General features: G+C 42.4%; 2 protein-coding genes across 6 annotated transcripts in view; one reads left to right on the top strand and one right to left on the bottom strand.

Moving 5' to 3' along the window:
• LOC139459512 (uncharacterized) overlaps positions 1–23,078 on the bottom strand; it is a 177,332-nt gene that overhangs the window by 49,153 nt on the left and 105,101 nt on the right. For all 5 annotated transcript variants that reach the window (XM_071241015.1, XM_071241018.1, XM_071241017.1 and 2 more), the window contains 12 exons: positions 12,746–12,877; positions 12,182–12,478; positions 11,584–11,745; positions 10,131–10,411; positions 7,495–7,606; positions 6,605–6,711; positions 5,342–5,408; positions 4,121–4,291; positions 2,613–2,936; positions 2,072–2,230; positions 1,457–1,621; positions 99–371 (listed from right to left, as the gene is read on the bottom strand). In XM_071241015.1, coding sequence (XP_071097116.1) covers positions 99–371; positions 1,457–1,621; positions 2,072–2,230; positions 2,613–2,936; positions 4,121–4,291; positions 5,342–5,408; positions 6,605–6,711; positions 7,495–7,606; positions 10,131–10,411; positions 11,584–11,745; positions 12,182–12,478; positions 12,746–12,877 — 2,250 coding nt within the window. The remainder of the gene's footprint in view (positions 1–98; positions 372–1,456; positions 1,622–2,071; positions 2,231–2,612; positions 2,937–4,120; positions 4,292–5,341; positions 5,409–6,604; positions 6,712–7,494; positions 7,607–10,130; positions 10,412–11,583; positions 11,746–12,181; positions 12,479–12,745; positions 12,878–23,078) is intronic.
• LOC139459513 (coiled-coil-helix-coiled-coil-helix domain-containing protein 5-like) overlaps positions 1–23,078 on the top strand; it is a 433,260-nt gene that overhangs the window by 20,809 nt on the left and 389,373 nt on the right. The window lies entirely within an intron of this gene.

Below are 23,078 nucleotides of genomic sequence, written 5' to 3' on the forward strand. Positions count from 1 at the left end.
AAATCTGAGCCACTCCCACTCAACAACATAGCTTTGGAAGAAGTGTTGTAATATCCAACTTTTTGTTCCATACAAATCTACAGTGCATCCACAATTACCTCCACAACGTGGCCAGTGAGGGCTGGGGACTCGTGAACTGGGTATTGGGTCGCCGGATTCGTTTACACAGTAGCACCATTTCCGGCTACCATCAGTAATGTCGTGATCACACTGAACTGGGTTAAATCCCCCGGCGGAACAGTTCGCCTTCATGACAGGCAGAGAGGACATATTGGCATAGGTCATAAACATCGTCTTGAAGTGAGCATAGGTTGGGTCCATGATCATGTTGAACAGCCTGTGTCTCTTCTCACAAACACTGGGTGCAGGCTCTGCCAGGAGAAGAGAGAAAAAATTGGAAGAGACAAACACACCAGAAACTTTAAGATTTGAGATCGCCAAAAACATCACTCAACAATGTGCTGGACAAATTTTGGGTTCATGAGTATATTTGTTTGTTTGTTTGTTTGTCTGTTCGTTTGTTTGTTGTTTGCACTCAGCAATATTCTAGCTGTATGATGGCAGTCTGTAAATAATTGAGTCTGGACCAGACAATCCAAAGATTGATATCATGAGTATCCATCTACGCAACTGGGATACGATGATATGCATCAATCATGTCAGCAAGCCTGCATGACCACCCGATCCGTTAATGCTTGCTGTAAGAAGCCACTATCAGTTTGCGAAAGACCTATTCTTACCCGGATTTTCACAGGTCGGTACTACTTTGAAAGATTTGTTGATGTCATCATTTTCACAATGAAGTGGTGTGGTGTGGTGTGGTGTGGCGTGGCGTGGCGTGGCGTGGCGTGGCGTGGCGTGGCATGGCATGGCGTGGTGTGGTGTGGTGTGGTGTGGTGTGGTGTGGTGTGGTGTGGCATAACGGTTTAAACCAACTGCTAGAAAACATATCTGATAAGAGGGCATGAAATTCAATCAGTAAGGCTCTCCATCTCTGGGACGGCTGCAGTATTTCCAAGATGAGGATAAGACTTGAAAGAAAGGAAAAGGATGGAAAATGGACCTGTTAGAATGATAAAGAATGGAAAATGGACCTGTTAGAATGATAAAGGTTGGAAAATGGATCTGTTAGAATGATAAAGGATAGAAAATGGATCTGTTAGAATGATAAAGGATAGAAAATGGATCTGTTAGAATGATAATGGATGGAAAATGGATCTGTTAGAATGATAATGGATGGAAAATGGATCTGTTAGAATGATAAAGGATAGAAAATGGATCTGTTAGAATGATAAAGGATAGAAAATGGATCTGTTAGAATGATAAAGGATGGAAAATGGATCTGTTAGAATGATAGGGGATAGAAAATGGATCTGTTAGAATGATAAAGGTTGGAAAATGGACTTTGAAACAGGAAAAAGGATGTAAAATGGAGAAAACTGAAATGGCCTCTCACCTCCATCAGCTAGCATCCTGTCACAGAAGGGTCCTTGGTATCCAGCGGGGCAGGCACAGAGGTCTCCCCGTTCCCAGCTGCCCACGCACTGGCTGCCGCTCTGGCAGATATTCATGTCCTTGAATCTGACACAGACACTTCTAAACAGGGCAGACATATTGGCAACTGTGGACAGAGGACATTTAGGTTTACTCTATTTGAAAGTGATTAAAGGTGATACTGAAGGCAATATGAAAGTGCAATTGAAATCTGTGATACCACCAGTATTTTAATAACAAAGGAAAAGCAGCAACAGAAACCAGCTGAAGGCCCACAACAGAGAGTTACATCAGTTATAGTTGAGACTACACACTTAGGATTCACTGTTCATTAAAACATTCATTATCTTAAGTTTACTTAGGTAATACAATTTTTTTAAATTTCAAGTAGAAAAAAATTATAATCCCTCTGAGAAACATTGTCATTAAACAGTCATAACCCACAAATAATTAAATGACTTTTGGTCATTACCAAAGTGCATCACTTTGCCACAATGGTCCAGGGATGCAGATAGACAGAATAGATAGTTATTTCATTGCAGAAAAAGATGACAAGAAAGCTAAGCTGTTAACTGACCCTGGTGCGGTGCTGCTGTGTCGTTCATGGGCCCGAGGCAGCGGGCACTGCAGCCCACATTGCAGCACTTGTCATGGCCGCCACAGTCGTAGTCTCCCCTGCAAGACACGCTACACTCAGTCGGCGTGGCCATTCCAGTGGGGCAGTGTCCAGGCTTCACTGTAAAGTAAGTTGTGGCCTGAATCATCTGTCTCCCAGTGGGGGAGTTTACTTTCACACCGAATGAGTAAACATGTAACATCACATCGACAATGTCTCATTTACATAGTTACAAGGATTTCTGTTACAATTTGTAACCAACTACATTTGCAATCACGCTAAAGGTATCAAGATTTTCTTTTACAAGATGTCACAATGTCATAATGTTTAGCAATTACAATGCTAAAGTGATATTGTAATAAAACTGTAAACCAGTAAAACATTCCAACAATCCGATATCTCAATAAAAGAATTATTTATTAAGTCATTTCCCAAGAACACCCACTTGTTTTCATTATTTCTTTTCACACTGCTATTGTTTGTGACAGAAGAAATTTCTCACCGGTGCAGACTGGATCCGTGGGTGGCCTGGTGTCAGTGCCATTGATGCGTTGGCCATCTATGTTGGAACAGAAACAGTGATCCTTTTGCTCGGTCCTCAGATTATACTCGCACTGCACACGTTCGTAGTCTCCGCTAGCGTTGCAGGAAGGCCTCCACATGTGTGTCGTCGTCCGGACCCATGCCATGGCACTGTGCATCATTGCTGGGTAGGTCTGGTTGGCCTTACTAGTCATGGTGTCATTCTGGAGGAATTTGGACATGTTCTGGTACAGGTCCCAGTGTGCCATCAAGACTTCCTTCTTCTTCTGGCAGTTCTCAGGCACTGAAACACAGGAAACAAGGAGGCTGGACTGATGTTGGGTCCAGGACTATGTTTGTGTGTTGCTTAATGCTGCACTCAGCAATATCCCAGCTGTATGACAGCGGTCTGTCAAAAATTGTGTCTGGACCAAAAAATTCAGTGATTGATATGAGCATTGAGCAAGGCATTTGGGATACGATGACATGCGAGCCTGACCATCCGATCCTGTTAGTGGCCTCTTACAACAAGCATAGTCGCTTCTTATGTCAAGCAAGGGTTGCTGAAGATCTATTCTAATCCGGATCTAAACGGGGGACAAGCAAGGGTTGCTGAAGATCTATTTTAATCTGGATCTAAACGGGGGACAAGCAAGGGTTGCTGAAGATCTATCTTAATCCGGATCTAAACGGGGGACAAGCAAGGGTTGCTGAAGATCTATCTTAATCCGGATCTAAACGGGGGACAAGCATGGGTTGCTGAAGATCTATTTTAATCCGGATCTAAACGGGGGACAAGCAAGGGTTCCTGAAGATCTATTTTAATCCGGATCTAAACGGGGGACAAGCAAGGGTTCCTGAAGATCTATTTTAATCCGGATCTAAACGGGGGACAAGCAAGGATTGCTGAAAATCTATCTTAACCTGAATCTTCATAGGGCACAAGCATGGGTTGCTGAAAATCTATCTTTACCTGAATCTTCCTCGTCACCAGGACAATACATCTCCCCATAATGACATATCAGGAGTTTAAAAACATTTTATGAGTAAAGATGGCTCGAATAACATGAAAGCTTATTTATTTGTCACCATTGAAATACTCTGTGTATCTTGTCAAATAATCACCCTGTGCATGTATCTCTATGGTAATGCCACTTGGTGAGAGAACCACAGGACAATGCCAATACCCATTTTCATCATGGCTACTGAAGGAGATGTTTGTTTTAACACAAAGCAGTTGAGAATTCTTTTTGTCTTTATGTTTTAGTCTTAAAAACTGGTTGTCAATGTACAAAAACTGATTCAGTGACCGAGTCCTGATTCTACAGCAGGCAGCCACAGGAACATAGCAGACACAAATCTGTGATTTACTGAGGTTTGTGCATATACATCATGGAAAATACTGTGGTCATGTGAAGTACAGATATCTAGGTCAGTATATGGTTGTGGTGTTTCTCCACCAATACTTGTATGAAAGATGATACTCACTGTAGGGTGTGACACACTTGTTGCCACAGCTACCACAACATTTCTTGTCCCCCTCACAGTCCGCATCATCGTGACACGTCATGTCGCAGTTCTGCATCGTTTCCATGAACATCCGCCTCAGAGTCTCCATAGTGGGAATAGAATCCATTGGGCACATGCCATGTTTCATGGCTACAACACAAACACCAGCATACAGACAGGGGCCATGTGCAGCTACAGTGGAGTACAGATATGCAGTGCATGATACCAGTCCAATATCTATCTGGCCAGTGAGTGAGTGAGTTGGGTTTAACACCGCTTTTAACAGTATTCCAGTCATATCGCGGCGTGTCAGCTTAATGTGGGAGGAAAGACTGAAGGTATGCAGGTCTCAGACATTTACCACTTCGGTGAAACCCACGAGCACGGGTATGGTGCTGACAAACCTAGAAACATAATCGGGGCGAATCAGGATTCGAAACCCACAATCATAGGTTTCTGGCGTGCCAAAGGGACACAACTCTGCACAGCAAATCACTGCGCCTAAGATGACTGGGCCACCCGTGCCCCCTAACTGGCCAGGGCATCCAGTGGACATGTATTGTATTTCTTTGTTTGTGCCATCGCGTACACTGAATCACATGCTAACAATGGTAATAATTATGGTCTGCAATGTGATTGGTTCAGAGGATGCAATCATCCAAACTTGTTATCATTTTAAAGTTTGTTTGTTGGTTAACGCTGCAATCAGCAATATTCCGGTCCGTAAATAACTGAGTCTGGACAAGACAATCCAGTGATTGATAACATCAGCACTGTTCCAAGCAATTGGGATCGATGACATGCATCAACAAAGTCACCTCTTATGGCAAGCATGGGTCGCTGAAGACCTATTCTCACCCGGATATTCACAGGTCCTATTTACAAGTACATTAGGAATGCTAATTAAACTGCTGGACTTTACTGGACAGGTTGGATTCGTGGCTTGAGAGAGATAACTGGCCCCCTAGAAAATTACTGGCCGCAGGATAGCGGGCAGGCAGCTATTAAGAATGCTGCAGATTGCGGCACATACCATGTCTGAGTTACAACACGGCGGTGACACAAATAGGGGTGCACCCAGACAATAACAAGATTAATGGAGGAGGAGGAACATAGGCCAGACCTTCAGGGTTTTAGAGATAACAGGATGCTGAAGGACCACTAGTCTCAGACACAATTTGGAAAGAAATGCCATCTTACTGCGTCTGCACTCTGGTCCACCATGGCCACTGCCCACACAGCGGGCTCCCTTGGGGCACATCATACCCTGGAAATACAAGCAGTCAGTCAGTCACTGAGCCAAGGTTGAAGCTTCTTTGTTTACTATTCCTGTAATATGACTGCGGGACCAAGAATAGGCTTCCCACTTGTAGTGAAATGTACCCAGGTGTTCAGTGTGGTGAAATGTACCCAGGTGTTCAGTGTGGTGAAATGTACCCAGGTGTTCAGTGTGGTAAAATGTACCCAGGTGTTCAGTGTGGTGAAATGTACCCATGTGTTCACTGTGGTCAAATGTACCCAGGTGTTCAGTGTGGTGAAATGTACAAAGGTGTTCAGTGTGGTCAAATGTAGCCAGGTGTTCAGTGTGGTGAAATGTACCCAGGTGTTCAGTGTGGTGAAATGTACCCAGGTGTTCAGTGTGGTGAAATGTACCCAGGTGTTCTGTGTGGTGAAATGTGACCAGGTGTTCAGTGTGGTAAAATGTACCCAGGTGTTCAGTGTGGTAAAATGTACCCAGGTGTTCAGTGTGGTGAAATGTACCCAGAAGTTCAGTGTGGTGAAATGTGACCAGGTGTTCAGTGTGGTGAAATGTGACCAGGTGTTCAGTGTGGTAAAATGTACCCAGGTGTTCAGTGTGGTGAAATGTACCCATGTGTTCACTGTGGTCAAATGTACCCAGGTGTTCAGTGTGGTGAAATGTACCCATGTGTTCACTGTGGTCAAATGTACCCAGGTGTTCAGTGTGGTGAAATGTACAAAGGTGTTCAGTGTGGTCAAATGTAGCCAGGTGTTCAGTGTGGTAAAATGTACCCAGGTGTTCAGTGTGGTAAAATGTACCCAGGTGTTCAGTGTGGTGAAATGTACCCAGAAGTTCAGTGTGGTGAAATGTGACCAGGTGTTCAGTGTGGTAAAATATACCCAGAAGTTCAATGTGGTCAAATGAAACCCAGGTGTTCACTGTGGTCAAATGTACCAATGTGTTCTGTGTGGTGAAATGTACCCAGGTGTTCGGTGTGGTGAAATGAACATCATTTCATAGGTTTCTGGCGTGCCCAAGGGACGCAATTCTGCACAGAGAATCGGGGCATCTTAGATGATTGGGCCACCCGTGCCCCGACTATGACTATGACCTATTATTAGATCATGTATCCATACCCAGAGTATAATGATGGTCCAGACAGGAGACTAGGTTAGTCAGTTTCTTTAGTTAGTTACTTTCCGAAGTGTAACTTAGCTACTTACATCACAGGGCTTTCTACATTCGCATACAGGGCATCCTCTCATATCCTTCCTTAATCCATGAGAACAGTTCAGAGCACACAAGACGTCATCACACTGGGGCTGGGTACCTGATGGCATCACGGGGAATACAACATAGGGTCATCACTGGCAATACAACATAGGGTCATCATTGGCAATACAACATAGTGTCATCATTGGCAATACAACATAGTGTCATCATTGGCAATACAACATAGGGTCATCATTGGCAATACAACATAGTGTCATCATTGGCAATACAACATAGGGTCATCATTGGCAATACAACATAGGGTCATCATAGGCAATATAGCATAGGGTCATCACTGGCAATATAGCATAGGGTCATCACTGGCGATACAACATAGCGTCATCATTAGCAATATATTATAGGGTCATCCCTTTGCAATACAACATAGGGTCATCACTTGCAAAATAACATTGGGTCATCACTGAAAATAAAGCATACGGTCATCACTTGCAAAACACCATAGGGTCATCACTGGCAATATAGCATAGGGTCATCACTGGCAAAACAACATAGGATCATCACTGGCAATATAGCATAGGGTCATCATTAGCAATATAGCATAGGGTCATCACTTTGCAATACAACATAGGGTCATCACTGGCAAAATAACATAGGTTCATCACTGGCAAAATAACATAGGGTCATCACTGGAAATAAAGCATACGGTCATCATTGGCAAAACAACATAGGGTCATCACTGGCAATATAGCATAGGGTCATCACTGGCAAAACAATATAGGGTCATCACTGGCAATATAGCATAGGGTCATCACTGGCAATACAACATAGGGTCATCACTGGCAATATAGCATAGGGTCATCATTGGCAATACAACACTTACCGTTACAACGTGGGAAGCTGGGCGCCATGGTGTATGTCCCGGGGACCACCCTACCTTGGGGACTGTAGCAGTAGCAAGCATGTTTCTCTCCTGAGTCCAGGAAGTATTCACACTGTCAACATAACAACCATACCTTACTGTCAGTACAACAACAGTGTCATACTGTCAACACAACAACAACACCTTACTGTCAGGACAACAACAGTATCACACTGTCAACACAACAACAGTATCATACTAGTATGATACTGTTGTTTGGTTAACAGTATGATACTGTTGTTGTGTTGACAGTGTGATACTGTGGTTGTGTTGACAGTGTGACACTGCTGTTCTGTCAATAAAACAACAGTATCATACTGTCAACACAACAACAGTATCACACTGTCAACACAACAGCAGTATCATACTGTGGACATAACAACAGTGACTTACAGGAAGACCCACGGGAAGACTCACAAGAAGACTTACAGGAGGGCTCATATGAAGACGTATATGAATACTCACAGGAAGACTTACAGGAAGACTCATGGGAAGACTTACAGGAAGATTCATGAGAAGATTTACAGGAAGACTCATGAGAAGATTTACAGGAAGACTCATGAGAAGATTTACAGGAAGACTCATGAGAAGACTTACATGAAGACTTACAGGAAGATTTTCAGGAAGACTCACAGGAAGACTTACAGGAAGACTCACGGGAAGACTTATAGGAAGATTCATGGGAAGACTTACAGGAAGAGTCACAGGAAGACTTACAGGAAGACTCATGAGAAGATTAACAGGAAGACTCATGAGAAGATTGACAGGAAGACATTCATGAAAACTTTAAGGAAGACTCATGGGAAGACTTACAGGAAGACTTACAGGAAGATTTTCAGGAAGACTCACAGGAATGCTTACAGGAAGACTCACAGGAAGACTTCCAGGAAGACTCATGAGAAGACTTACAGGAAGACTCATGGGATGACTCACAGGAAGACTTACAGGAAGACTTACAGGAAGACTCATGAGAAGATTTACAGGAAGACTCATGAGAAGATTTACAGGAAGACTCATGGGAAGACTTACAGGATGACTCACAGGAAGACTCATGAGAAGATTTACAGGAAGACTCATGAGAAGATTTACAGGAAGACTCACGGGAAGATTTACAGGATGACTCACAGGAAGGCTTACAGGCAGACTCATGAGAAGATGTCCAGAAGACATACATGAAAACTTACAGGAAGACTCATGGGAAGACTTACATGAAGACTTACAGGAAGAATCACAGGAAGATTTTCAGGAAGACTCATGAGAAGATTTACAGGAAGACATTCATGAAAACTTAAAGGAAGACTCATGGGAAGACTTACAGGAAGATTTTCAGGTAGACTCACAGGAAAACGTACAAGAAGACTCATGAGAAGATTTACAGGAAGACTCATGAGAAGGTTTACAGGAAGACTCATGGGAAGACTTACAGGATGACTCACAGGAAGACTTACAGGAAGACTCATGAGAAGATTTACAGGAAGACTCATGAGAAGATTTACAGGAAGACTCATTAGAAGATTTACAGGAAGACTCATGAGAAGATTTACAGGAAGACTCATGAGAAGGTTTACAGGAAGACTCATGGGAAGACTTACATGATGACTCACAGGAAGACTTACAGGAAGACTCATGAGAAGATTTACAGGAAGACTCATGAGAAGATTTACAGGAAGACTCATGAGAAGATTTACAGGAAGACTCATGAGAAGGTTTACAGGAAGACTCATGGGAAGACTTACATGATGACTCACAGGAAGACTTACAGGAAGACTCATGAGAAGATTTACAGGAAGACTCATGAGAAGGTTTACAGGAAGACTCATGGGAAGACTTACAGGATGACTCACAGGAAGACTTACAGGAAGACTCATGAGAAGATTTACAGGAAGACTCATGAGAAGATTTACAGGAAGACTTACATGAAGACTTACAGGAAGAATCACAGGAAGATTTTCAGGAAGACTCACAGGAATGCTTACAGGAAGACTCACAGGAAGACTTAGAGGAAGAGTCACAGGAAGACTTACAGGAAGACTCATGGGAAGACTCATGGGAAGACTTACAGGAAGACTCATGGGAAGACTTATAGGAAGACTTACAGGAAGACTTACAGGAAGACTCATGGGAAGACTTACAGGAAGACTCATGGGAAGACTTATAGGAAGACTTACAGGAAGACTCTTGGGAAGACTTACAGGAAGAGTCACAGGAAGACTTACAGGAAGACTCATGGGAAGACTTAAAGGAAGACTTACATAAGAAGGACCTTGGGGAGGAGGATCAGCTCTTATGCACTTGCATCATGCTGATGTTTCAAGGATTACAGGCATGTTGATTGTCAAACAGCTGAGACCCATATTCACATTAACAGGTTTTATGTATACATTGATGATTTATAGAAGTACAAAAGTCCAAAGATATCTTTGCAGCCGAGCGTGTTCTTTAAGAAAACCTGCTGTATTTCACTCTATTGACCCCAGAATCACTCCCCGGACACATGAATATGTTCTTCAGTCTAACAGTCCCAGTAGTGTGAAGTAACATGTATATGAACAAGCACATGTAGCTGCCTCCAACTCGACTCCAACTAGCCGACTCACCTGCATTGAGGCAAACTCCCCTGAGAGGGTACAGTTGGGCCTGATGACTGTCACCCTGGTGGTGCCGTTGTTGTTGACAGTCATGACAGTCCTGTTGCCCATGCCAGGGGTGGAGACCGGAAGGAAGGAGGTCATAATACCTTTATAGAAAGAGGACATCAGAAAGTCCCTGTCGATGGTCATGTTGCCAATGTTGAGGGTGAGATTCCTGTTCATGACAGCCATCATCATGTTGTAGGAGTCTTGACTGAAGGTACACATTGTGTAGTTCTCCTGTTTTTCTGAAAGGCAAAGGTCGGCAGATGAGTGGAACACACCAGGAATGATCTGCTGGTTCTCAGAGTAGACATATTTCTCAAATATATAAAAACCCACAAAACTGACAGTACTGATGTATCCAGGCCCTACCCTCAATGAGATGTGATCCCTCTCGGCCCTTCCCTCACCTACATGTGATCCCTACGGGCCCTACCCTCAACTACATGTGATCCCTACGGGCCCTACCCTCACCTACATGTGATCCCTACAGGCCCTACCCACACCTACATGTGATACCTCCAGGCCCTACCCTCACCTACAAGTGATACCTCCAGGCCCTACCCTCACCTACAAGTGATACCTCCAGGCCCTACCCTCACCTACAAGTGATCCCTCCAGGCCCTACCCACACCTACATGTGATCCCTACAGGCCCTACCCACACCTACATGTGATCCCTACAGGCCCTACCCACACCTACATGTAATCCCTACAGGCCCTACCGGCCCTACCCTCACCTACATGTGATCCCTACAGGCCCTACCCTCACCTACATGTGATCCCTCCAGGCCCTACCCTCACCTACATGTGATCCCTACAGGCCCTACCCACACCTACATGTGATCCCTACAGGCCCTACCCTCACATACATGTGATCCCTACAGGTCCTACCCTCACATACATGTAATCCCTACAGGCTCTACCCTCACATACATGTAATCCCTCCAGGCCCTACAGGCCCTACCCTCACCTACATGTGATCCCTACAGGCCCTACCCACACCTACATGTGATCCCTACAGGCCCTACCCTCACATACATGTGATCCCTACAGGTCCTACCCTCACATACATGTAATCCCTACAGGTCCTACCCTCACATACATGTAATCCCTCCAGGCCCTACCGGCCCTACCCTCACATACATGTGATCCCTACAGGCCCTACCCTCACCTACATGTGATACCTCCAGGCCCTACCCTCACCTACATGTGAAACCTCCAGGCCCCACCCACACCTACATGTGATCCCTACAGGCTCTACCCTCACATACATGTGATACCTCCAGGCCCCACCCACACCTACATGTGATCCCTACAGGCCCCACCCACACCTACATGTGATCCCTACAGGCTCTACCCTCACCTACATGTGATACCTGCACATACTACCCTCACCTACATGTAGTCCCACCTACCTCCAGCTTCTGATCTCCTCTCACAAAGGATTCCTTCATAGCCATAAGGGCAGGCACACAGCTGGGGTGTATTGTCCAACTCTCCAACACATGTACCACCATTCATACAGATGTTTGTCAGGGTGCTGCATATGACTTTGCTGATGTCAGCTGGGTCAGGTGCTGTAATGAATGGAGAGGCAGCTTTGCATCAACAGTACTGTATTTGTTACTGAAATGCATTGACAGGGAGTTAGGTATCAACAGTACTGTATTTGTTACTGAAATGCTTAGACAGGGAATTTTGTATCAACAGTACTGTATTTGTTACTGAAATATATAGACAGGCAGTTATGTATCAACAGTACTGTATTTGTTACTGAAATATATAGACAGGCAGTTATGTACCAACAGTACTGTATTTGTTACTGAAATATATAGACAGGCAGTTATGTATCAACAGTACTGTATTTGTTACTGAAATATATAGACAGGCAGTTATGTATCAACAGTACTGTATTTGTTACTGAAATATATAGACAGGCAGTTATGTATCAACAGTACTGTATTTGTTAATGAAATATATAGACAGGGAGTTATGTGGCAACATGTGACTGACCTGTGCATGGAGGGTGACCTGGGATTATGGTGACATTGGTGTAAATCTCCTGTCCCTGACTGTTAGCACAGTAACACCTCTCAGCACCGGTGTAAATGTCTCGCAGACACTGCTGTGGGGCGAAGTCTCCATTAACGGAGCAGTTCGTCAGTGGAAGCTGGGTACTGTTTAATACTTCCATCATGATTCTCTCCACTAAGTAACTGGTATTGGTCAAGCCAGGCACAGTCATTGTCCCATTCCGTATGCGCAGGACAGCGCTGGTCAGGTCTTGCTGGCGCTGGCATGGGGTGGCAGCTGAAATTGTCATCAATCACCTGTTTGTGAATTTCTTTTGACATAATGAACATAAATGTGAAGAATGGGCAAGTGTGGGGAGGAGTAGGACACCACATATGGGAGTTGGGGTTGGGTGTGACAACTCAGCTGTCTGAGACATTAGATACACCTGGATAAGGATAGTCTTAATAAGATGAATGCTATTTAGCTTGGAAAAGAGTGTCTGGCAGTAATGTGCCAAGGACATTTCTACAGGCGCACTACATTGTGTGTCTTGCTACAGACCTGTTCCCAGCCTTTCACAGAACGCTCCACGACGACCCTCGGGGCATCTGCACAACATCCCATTCTTGACATCGCCGACACACACTCCATTGTTGCAGATTTTCACAAAGCCGAACATAGAACACACTTGGGCTGAAATAGGAACAGAAAGTTTTCCTGTTGGTTTGTTGTTTAACGCCGCACTCAGCAACATTCCAGCTATATGACCGCGGTCTGTAAATAATCGTGTCTGGACCAGACTGTAATTGTGTCACCGAGTGTATCCTGCTGTACAGGTGTTACAGGTTTATCCTGCTGTACAGGAGTTACAAGTGTATCCTGCGGTACAGGTGTTACAGGTGTATCCTGCTGTACAGGTGTTACAGGTGTATCCTGCTGTACAGGTGTTACAGGTGTATCCTGCTGTACAGGTGTTACAGGTGTATCCTGCTGTACAGGTGTTTCAGGTGTATCCTGCTGTACAGGTGTTACAGGTGTATCCTGCTGTACAGGTGTTACAGGTGTATCCTGCTGTACAGGTGTTACAGGTTTATCCTGCTGTACAGGTGTTACAAGTGTATCCTGCTGTACAGGTGTTACAGGTGTATCCTGCTGTACAGGTGTTACAGGTGTATCCTGCTGTACAGGTGTTACAGGTTTATCCTGCTGTACAGGTGTTACAGGTTTATCCTGCTGTACAGGTGTTACAAGTGTATCCTGCTGTACAGGTGTTACAGGTGTATCCTGCTGTACAGGTGTTACAGGTTTATCCTGCTGTACAGGTGTTACAGGTGTATCCTGCTGTACAGGTGTTACAGGTGTATCCTGCTGTACAGGTGTTTTACACTACTGCCTAGAAGTTCATTCCCCTTACACGCATGGGCAACGCGTTACGCAACCAGTGTGCATCGGGTTGGTCACGCGTGTGATACCCGTGTGCAACGCGTTGCACACGGGTGTGCACCCCGTCCGCCACTCGTGTGCAACGCGTGACACACTCATTAGAGGGGGAACAAACTTTTGACCAAAGGAGGACCCGTCTTAAGCTGAACCTGGAGGTGGTAACAAGGAGAGAAAATTTTGTTATCCTGACGAAAAATGATAATGCACATGTATTTCCTAATGTCTCCTTTCTTTATGTGATTTTGTGGGAATAACATGAATACTGTTGTGATCAAATAGATGTGTTTTGTTTTATACGACCATTGCTTCTAAATCCGATGGTGTTAAGAGAATACATGGTCCTGGAACATGTTATTGCAATTGAAATGTTTTTATTGTGATTTGACATTAACCGTCTGTAGTACGACTTTCAGTGATAATATGTATGAGGTTTGGCGGCGCATTGTTTTTATTGGACCCTAATTACTTTATGATGACTTGGACTCTTTATCACAGCTCCATAGCCGTGAGGCTGGAAAAGAGCAGCATGTAATTAATGAGGGTGGGTTATATCATTGAGGATACACTTGAGGGAGAGAATACTAATTACCGTACTACAGGAAGAGACCTGTAGACGTAAGCGCGGGGTTGTGTTTTAGCTGGCCGTTCGATAATGGCCGCCAGGAGAAGTGAGCTTTGACTGCGTCATCTAAAATAAATAATAAGATACAGCAGTGTTATTTTCACGGTCTGTTGAATAAACTCCCAGTGCAACGGTCAATGTATCTTCTACTTGATCCTTGATACATCATTTTGGCATTCACAATATATAGTATTTCAACGTACAAAAGAGCACTGATCTAAAGCAATTCCGCGGGAGTAGTTGTTACCTGTGCATTACTGTATTTTCTCAGTGAGTACCCGGATGATACAGCAGAAATCTAGACTTGTTCGCGACCTGTGCTCGCCATTCGTAAGCGCATTTTTATTGAAAGTAGAAGGACATATGGTCACACTGATCAACAAAAATGAAATACTGTTTTTGAAATGTAGGTATATTTGTGGGGAGCATCGGTAATGGTGATGCAGTTTTGATAAGTCACTTGCTTGGTAATTGTGCGATCTTCGTGTACACTATTTTGACTTGCAACACAAAGTAAATATTTCATCTGCACATTGCTTATTTTACCGTGTGTATATGTTTACATTCAAAATGTAAACAGATTTCACTAAGGAAATGTATTAAACGCCTAAATATTCAGTTTATTTTACAAATTAACTGAAAAATATGTCCATCTTTATTAATATGATAACGAATTCCAAATATTTGTTTATGTTTAATATCATCACCAAGTACAGTTCTGTATTGTTTGGCTTCTTTTCTTAGCATAATTAATATATTGTGATGTGTTTAAGCTCTTTTGGTCGTCTTTATCATTTTTAGTCAGTCGGTTAAATAAATGAATGGATTATTCAGTCAATTTGTAAAATGACTGAAATATTTAGATATTTAATAAATTGCCTGAGTGAATCATATTTTACACATTGACTGTAACATATACACGCTTACAAAAGAAAATACTTGTGAAAACAACGTCTATCACGCATCGAAAAACTTCCCAACCAAACGGAAAGGAACAAGAATGATTCTGTTCAAAGCTGCAGCGAATGAATGAAAACAAAATGCAAATATCATTATTACAACCTACCAAAGTTATAATGTATCCGGGAATATCAACATAAAGGAACAATATCCATTGCGTCTGCAGCTGTACAAAAATACTTATTCGATGTCAAATGTCTATGTGAGAATCAAATACTTTAATAATAATTATTTGGAAACAATATTTGGAATATATATGAAATATATTAAAATATTTAAATATATCGTTTTTAAACGTTATTTAAATGTATCGAATATTATAACCCGTGTCTGTTTCTTAACTGATCACTTAGTTTGTTTCAATTGTTTCACATAGGTGCCAAGTTAGCTGAGAAAGCCCACGTGACAACTATTTTTATAATGTCCACGGTTCTTAAAAACATACATTGAGTTAGATAACAATGAACAACCGATCAGTGTATTATCGGTTACCCTTTGAACAAAGTATGTTGTTTTTACATCTGTACTTCACGCCATGATATGAGTGTATTCCCTAGGTTTAGTAACCCTACCTTCACATGTAAACACTTACTTTTGACATATCCACTGTGCAAGATAACAGTAATTAATCAATCAACGTATTTCCTGTTGATCCTTTGATGTCTGGGAATGATCAGTTGATTTACAAAAAAAGTAAATCAACTGATCATACATCTCTTGCTGGGCTGCCACGTGCATAATTCACATTCCACCTCACTTCAAACCTGGATTTAGATTAAATAATTACCCCAGGTACAAGAAAGACCAAATTTGAACCTTTATACGGTAATCTGAGTGGTGCTACAACTGAGTATACATAATATAAATTCATTAACTGAGCAGCATGTGAATTACGACAAATACAGAAGTGTAGGGTTATACCAGAAAATGTGGATGACAACAAGGGAGTAGTAATTGTATCATCCACGCAATCCGAAATCCGCAAATGCTTTCAATCAGGGATACTTTTTTTTATTATCAAACTGTAACAATCAGGGGTATTTCCAAATAACGACATCCGATGAGCTTTCGCCGTTATTTGTCTGTTTGTTTAGGCTGAAGAAATTAATTACCATGCGCCCTTTGTTGAAATCTTCATAGATCACGGGTAACCAATCAGTTTTCAAAAATGCGTAAGTTTATTTAGCTGTCCTTGCAGACTGGTAGCCCAGTCTCTTGTCACGCTCGGTTGCGTTAACGAGCAAATTGACTCACGGCAGCTAGTAAGCCCAAGCGGAAATCCAAAGGTCGTATTACCTGAAGAATCAACCTTCATTTGCGAAATATCTACTGCTCTTAAAATCAATATTTCTCCCAATACTAAAATTCAGAACTTTCTAACCAAGGATTACCAGTTGAAACTGGTCGATGGCTGAACATTCCCAGGGAAGACAGCCAGTGTCCACTCTGTGATTCTATCGCTGTGGGAGATGAATTGCATTATTCATTCCGATGTGAAGCTTTACACCAACGGCGATATGAACTCTTAAATAAGCAATATCTTAAGTTTCCAAACATTTAAGAAAATTATGACCACTAACAGTGTAAGAAATCTAAAAGGCCTGTCTAAATTCCTTAACAATGTGTACAATACAATTGGTAAATTGTATTAGTATCCACGTATCCTATTTTTATTATTTTTGTTAAATTGTACATAATAAAAATTGTAGATAATTGTATGTCATGTTATTCTAAGAATAAATGAGTTTGAGTTCGACACCCGAGAAGAAGCCAGAGATTAGTGCTCCTTTTTGAATAGTTTACAATCATGTGTTTTAGGGTTAGCTGTGTTGGCTTAAACGTATTTTTATTTCAAAAGAAATCTGGATTGGTAAACAAGCAAAACTTGCTTATGTAATACCTCTCCAGGTAACAACTTAACAACAGCTGGATATATATATATAAGAGATTGATGAACATAAACATACAAAATGCACAAATGAAATACACGAAGCCAGTACACTGAAGCAAGTGGTGTCTGTGAAATAAGGTAATGCAGTTTTCCTTTACTACATGCATAAAATTAAGCTACTCAAACCTTTTGCTTTTGACAATGATGTCATGAACTGATTTAAGAAGAGTCATGTTTGTAGAACTGCTTAACTACTGCCATGTAATATCATGTTTAGACCATACCCATGTGTGTAGAAATACACAGTGTTTCTGATATTATCGTATTTTTTAACAGTTATAGAAAAAGTGAATTGCATCTTCAAGGTGATATCCACAAGTGCAGTCTGGTATGTCTGATACATGTCGTCTAAACTCATCAACGTTTAAGTCACTGCAGCCGAGCCTAAGGCGACAGTGGACAATTTGGCATGATCTATGAAAATATTTGAAGTCAAAATTATTAATAATTGCATCAGAACGATTAATTAAGGATTTGATTTCTTTTAATGAGCGAGCATTAGTTACTTCATCGGATAGAGGGTTCCGCAGGTTGATCATATCCAGAAGAAATGATAATAAGCATAGGTCTGTGTTCTACATTTGATTGTTTGTATGTTGAATCTTTTTCTAAGGTTATATTTGCTGTTATCAGAGAATTGAATATACACTTTTCAAATATTTTGGCTAAGCAACTTGTGAGTGCTACAGGTCTATGATTTGGGCATTCATGTTCATCGCTGACACTGACACCGCATCAGCCCGGCAGTGGACTTGACACAGTTATTTGCGCACTGATTATATAACTCCTACAGACAGGTGGGGTGGTTGTTCTAAGCGAAACGGACGACCCCGTCTGTTATCTAATAAATGCTGTGCGGCGCCTTTGATCTTGCCTCCAACCATACACCTTATAGTAGTAAACGACGATCAGGATGGCCTGGAAATAAACACAATTCTGTCTGCCCAGTGTATCCACAATTAACTAGAATGCTTCATATCTACAAATATATATATAGAAAATTGCATCAGTGTGGTTTATCATGTACAATGCTTTCTTACGCTTGGTGAGGCAGACTGAAATTGAACATTAGGATAACGTCAGCAGGGATAAAAGAGGTCATACCAAAGAACTTTATTTACTAGTGGAAAAATCAGACATTCCGATCAACCACTACAAGCCCCGGCCGGATCTCAAGGTTGACCAGATCAACACCCCAAAGGAATATCTCTACGCCAAACAAGGAGTCCCTTTCGTCATGGTGCACAAGAAGGGGGGACAGGACATCGAGTACGACATCACAAACTACACAGACTTGTACCACTTCTTCCAGAGTAGTGGCGTACCGACCTCAAACCACTTCGTCGCCAATACCGCCGCCCTCCTTGCCAAGAGTCTCTACCAGAATCCCGACCCCCAGGATGAGAAGCTGACCAAGAGACTACTACAAGGACTAATATTAATTTTTTTTTTTGGGGGGGGGGGGGTGGGGGGGGGAGGGGGGGGGGGGTGTTTGCACTTCTTTATTTAATCATTACGCTTTTTTACCCTAATAGTATAAGTGCTTCCCCGTGTGCGAGATAGGCTAAAGTCGGAAAGCGCACCTTAAATCTCCGAGGTACCTATCTACCAGAACTTTATTTGCTGTTCTGGTCATACATAAATATATGTAAGTTACGTACATGGGGAGGCTAGATTATTTACAGCTTACAGCAATATAGTGCAAATATTATGTTCAATAAAAGAAAACGTTGATAGATCTATAACACACTTTTTGTACTTTTAAACAAACTGTGGACTTTTAAGACATTTTCGCTTATTGTAATAACATCTAGCTAACCAATCATGTCTATCTATGAAATCTACAAGCATAGTTGCTGTCAAACCTAAAAAACATATACAGGGAGGTAAGTTTTGACTTGCCAAGCACCTTAAGGTGAGTTTACTTTTAAACTGTCAAAAGCTATTGTCCCTTCAATACTAGTATAAGTCTGGAAGCTGTCTCTCGGACTGTTATGAGTTATGATGAATTTTATGATATAACTGGGGAATGTTCAAATTAGTTACTGTCATTTAATCCAACGTTCTAACTGTCAACTGTCTCAACAGGATCATAGGTTTGGTTATATATCTCCTCCCTGTCTCTATATCTTAAGTTGGTAATCGGTAACTGCGGTCCAAATGTATCAACTTATTCATCTATTGTTGCAAACTTGACTGATTTAAACATATTTTATTGATCATGAACTACTCAGTCAGTCAAGCACCTGTATCAGAAATGTAAAACCAGCCATGTTTCATGTAGTCCCAATATCACTGAAAAATGCCGATGTAACGTGACATATAAATTTACTCACAAACAATATATTTTTCGTGAGAGTGAAGCACAATTTTATTAAAGTTTTATTAACAATTTCATAAACTATAATAATATTAATATTAAAATTCATCATCACTTGCCAAGTTTATGAAAATGTCCCCATTTGGGAGATGTCACATATAAACAAGGATTCGAACTAAGTTCTTTGACACTGAGGTTTATCCCCACTTTGCCAGCAAACTGCAGAAGATTAACAGTGAGTGAGCGAGCATCGTTTCTATGTTTATACAAGAAAAGATGTCATGCCAAAAACGCTCACAGTAGTTAGTGAGTAAACTCACGACCTGTCATGACCTGGTTGAGTGACTTCCTCCAATCAACATGAAAGGATTACCCACAGAGAAAGAAAGGATTAAAGTCACCCATAAATCTTCTCCTAACGTAGTACTCCAACTTCTAAATGCCTCTCAAAGAAGGATTAAAATCCTAAAGATATCCTATCTACGTGGTATAGGTACTCACAACCTCTAATAATAAACTGTTACGTTTGGTATCCCCAGCAATACTCACCATGGTCATTGGGCAAATGTAAAAATCACAAACCCTAACGAGATTCTGTCAACATGGTCACACCCGGTGATTGTGAAGATCTCAAATTCTATCAACTGTCAGACAGCATGGCTGTTCATATTCATTTACAACATCCTCTTATAATTAGTATAAAAGTGTCCCACACAAAACCTTCTTTTATTTATTCTTTCAAAATACAACACAGAAAGTGGGGTGTGGGGAAATGGGACATATTCCTACGTGAAATAATGAGACATTAGTAGTGGTGACGGCTATATCATAATTGTACTGTCTAAAGCATAAATTTGGCGAACGAAAAACGTTATATTTGCAATCAAATGGAATGACTCGTGTGGGCAAATGAATATGTTCGCAATCCACAAACAATCATTTTATTAATGGCGAACATTTACCAACCCGCGACAATCGTGTCAACACGGGGGTTCCCCTAGCAATAAACTCGCATCTAAATTCACTACTGTTCTACTGTCGGCTAGCCACAATGGCTAGACTGGACCCTAGTGGAATGGTTCATGCCATAAAAGTCTAGCAACCGAACACTAATTAAGATGGGCCGACCTTGTAATTACGGTCTGGTGAGCACAGCTCAATGGCCGCTCATTAACTCAAATTTCACATCTCACGGTTTTGTTTTATCTCACTATTCATTTGATAAATTTGTCAACTTCAACTGGAACCCGGTCCCGTGTTACACGCGTGGCACACGCGTGTGCAACGGGTTGCACACGCGACGCACACCCGTTGCACACCCGTGTCCAACGGGTGCTCACCCCGTGTGCAACCCGTTGAGCACCCGTGTCACATGCGTGTTACACGCGTTCTCAACGCGTGTTAGGGGAATGAACTTTTAGGCAGTAGTGTAGGTGTATTCTGCTGTACAGGTGTTACAGGTGTATCCTGCTGTACAGGTGTTACAGGTGTATCCTGCTGTACAGGTGTTTTAGGTGTATTCTGCTGTACAGGTGTTACAGGTGTATTCTGCTGTACAGGTGTTACAGGTGTATCCTGCTGTACAGGTGTTACAGGTGTATCCTGCTGTACAGGTGTTACAGGTGTATCCTGCTGTACAGGTGTTACAAGTGTTTCCTGCTGTACAGGTGTTACAGGTGTATCCTGCTGTACAGGTGTTACAGGTGTATCCTGCTGTACAGGTGTTACAGGTGTATCCTGCTGTACAGGTGTTACAGATGTTTCCTGAAGGTCCAGGTGTTACAAGTGTTTCCTGCTGTACAGGAATTACAGGTGTATCCTGCTGTACAGGTGTTACAGGTGTATCCTGCTGTACAGGTGTTACAAGTGTATCCTGCTGTACATGTGTTACAGGTGTTACAGGTGTATCCTGCTGTACAGGTGTTACAGGTGTATCCTGCTGTACAGGTGTTTTAGGTGTATTCTGCTGTACAGGTGTTACAGGTGTATCCTGCTGTACAGGTGTTACAGGTGTATCTTGCTGTACAGGTGTTTTAGGTGTATTCTGCTGTACAGGTGTTACAGGTGTATCCTGCTGTACAGGTGTTACAGGTGTATCCTGCTGTACAGGTGTTACAGGTGTATCCTGCTGTACAGGTGTTACAGGTGTATCCTGCTGTACAGGTGTTACAAGTGTTTCCTGCTGTACAGGTGTTACAGGTGTATCCTGCTGTACAGGTGTTTTAGGTGTATCCTGCTGTACAGGTGTTACAGGTGTATCCTGCTGTACAGGTGTTACAGGTGTATCCTGCTGTACAGGTGTTACAGGTGTATCCTGCTGTACAGGTGTTACAGGTGTATCCTGCTGTACAGGTGTTACAGGTGTATCCTGCTGCACGGGTGTTACAAGTGTTTCCTGCTGTGTAGGTGTTACAGGTGTATCCTGCTGTACAGGTGTTACAGGTGTATCCTGCTGTACAGGTGTTACAGGTGTATCCTGCTGTACAGGTGTTACAGGTGTATCCTGCTGTACAGGTGTTACAAGTGTTTCCTGCTGTACAGGTGTTACAGGTGTATCCTGCTGTACAGGTGTTACAGGTGTATCCTGCTGTACAGGTGTTACAGGTGTATCCTGCTGTACATGTGTTACAGATGTATCCTGCTGTACAGGTGTTACAAGTGTTTCCTGCTGTACAGGTGTTACAGGTGTATCCTGCTGTACATGTGTTACAGGTGTTTCCTGCTGTACAGGTGTTACAAGTGTTTCCTGCTGTACAGGTGTTACAGGTGTATCCTGCTGTACAGGTGTTACAGGTGTATCCTGCTGTACAGGTGTTACAGGTGTATCCTGCTGTACAGGTGTATCCTGCTGTACATGTGTTACAGGTGTATCCTGCTGTACAGGTGTTACAGGTGTATCCTGCTGTACATGTGTTACAGGTGTATCCTGCTGTACAGGTGTTACAAGTGTTTCCTGCTGTACAGGTGTTACAGGTGTATCCTGCTGTACATGTGTTACAGGTGTATCCTGATGTACAGGTGTTACAGGTGTATCCTGATGTACAGGTGTTACAGGTGTATCCTGATGTACAGGTGTTACAGGTGTATCCTGATGTACAGGTGTTACAGGTGTATCCTGATGTACAGGTGTTACAGGTGTATCCTGCTGTACATGTGTATCCTGCGGTACAGGTGTTACAGATGTATCCTGCTGTACAGGTGTTACAATTGTATCCTGCTGTACAGGTGTTACAAGTGTATCCTGATGTACAGGTGTTACAGGTGTATCCTGCTGTACAGGTGTTACAGGTGTATCCTGCTGTACATGTGTATCCTGCTGTACAGGTGTTACAGGTGTATCCTGCTGTACAGGTGTTACAAGTGTTTCCTGCTGTACAGGTGTTACAAGTGTATCCTGCTGTACAGGTGTTACAGGTGTATCCTGCTGTACAGGTGTTACAGGTGTATCCTGCTGTACATGTGTTTTAGGGATATCCTGCAGTATTGGTATTATCCGGGTATATACATACAAAACATATAATATGATTCCGTATTTTCATGTTTTTGAGTTATTTGGTGATTACGGTTTTGTCCCCTGACAACACAACTGCCCCAATGG

The sequence above is a fragment of the Haliotis cracherodii genome, unplaced genomic scaffold, assembly GCF_022045235.1.
Source record: "Haliotis cracherodii isolate W230 unplaced genomic scaffold, xgHalCrac1.p SCAF_13, whole genome shotgun sequence".
In the NCBI taxonomy this organism is placed as follows: Eukaryota; Metazoa; Mollusca; class Gastropoda; order Lepetellida; family Haliotidae; genus Haliotis; species Haliotis cracherodii.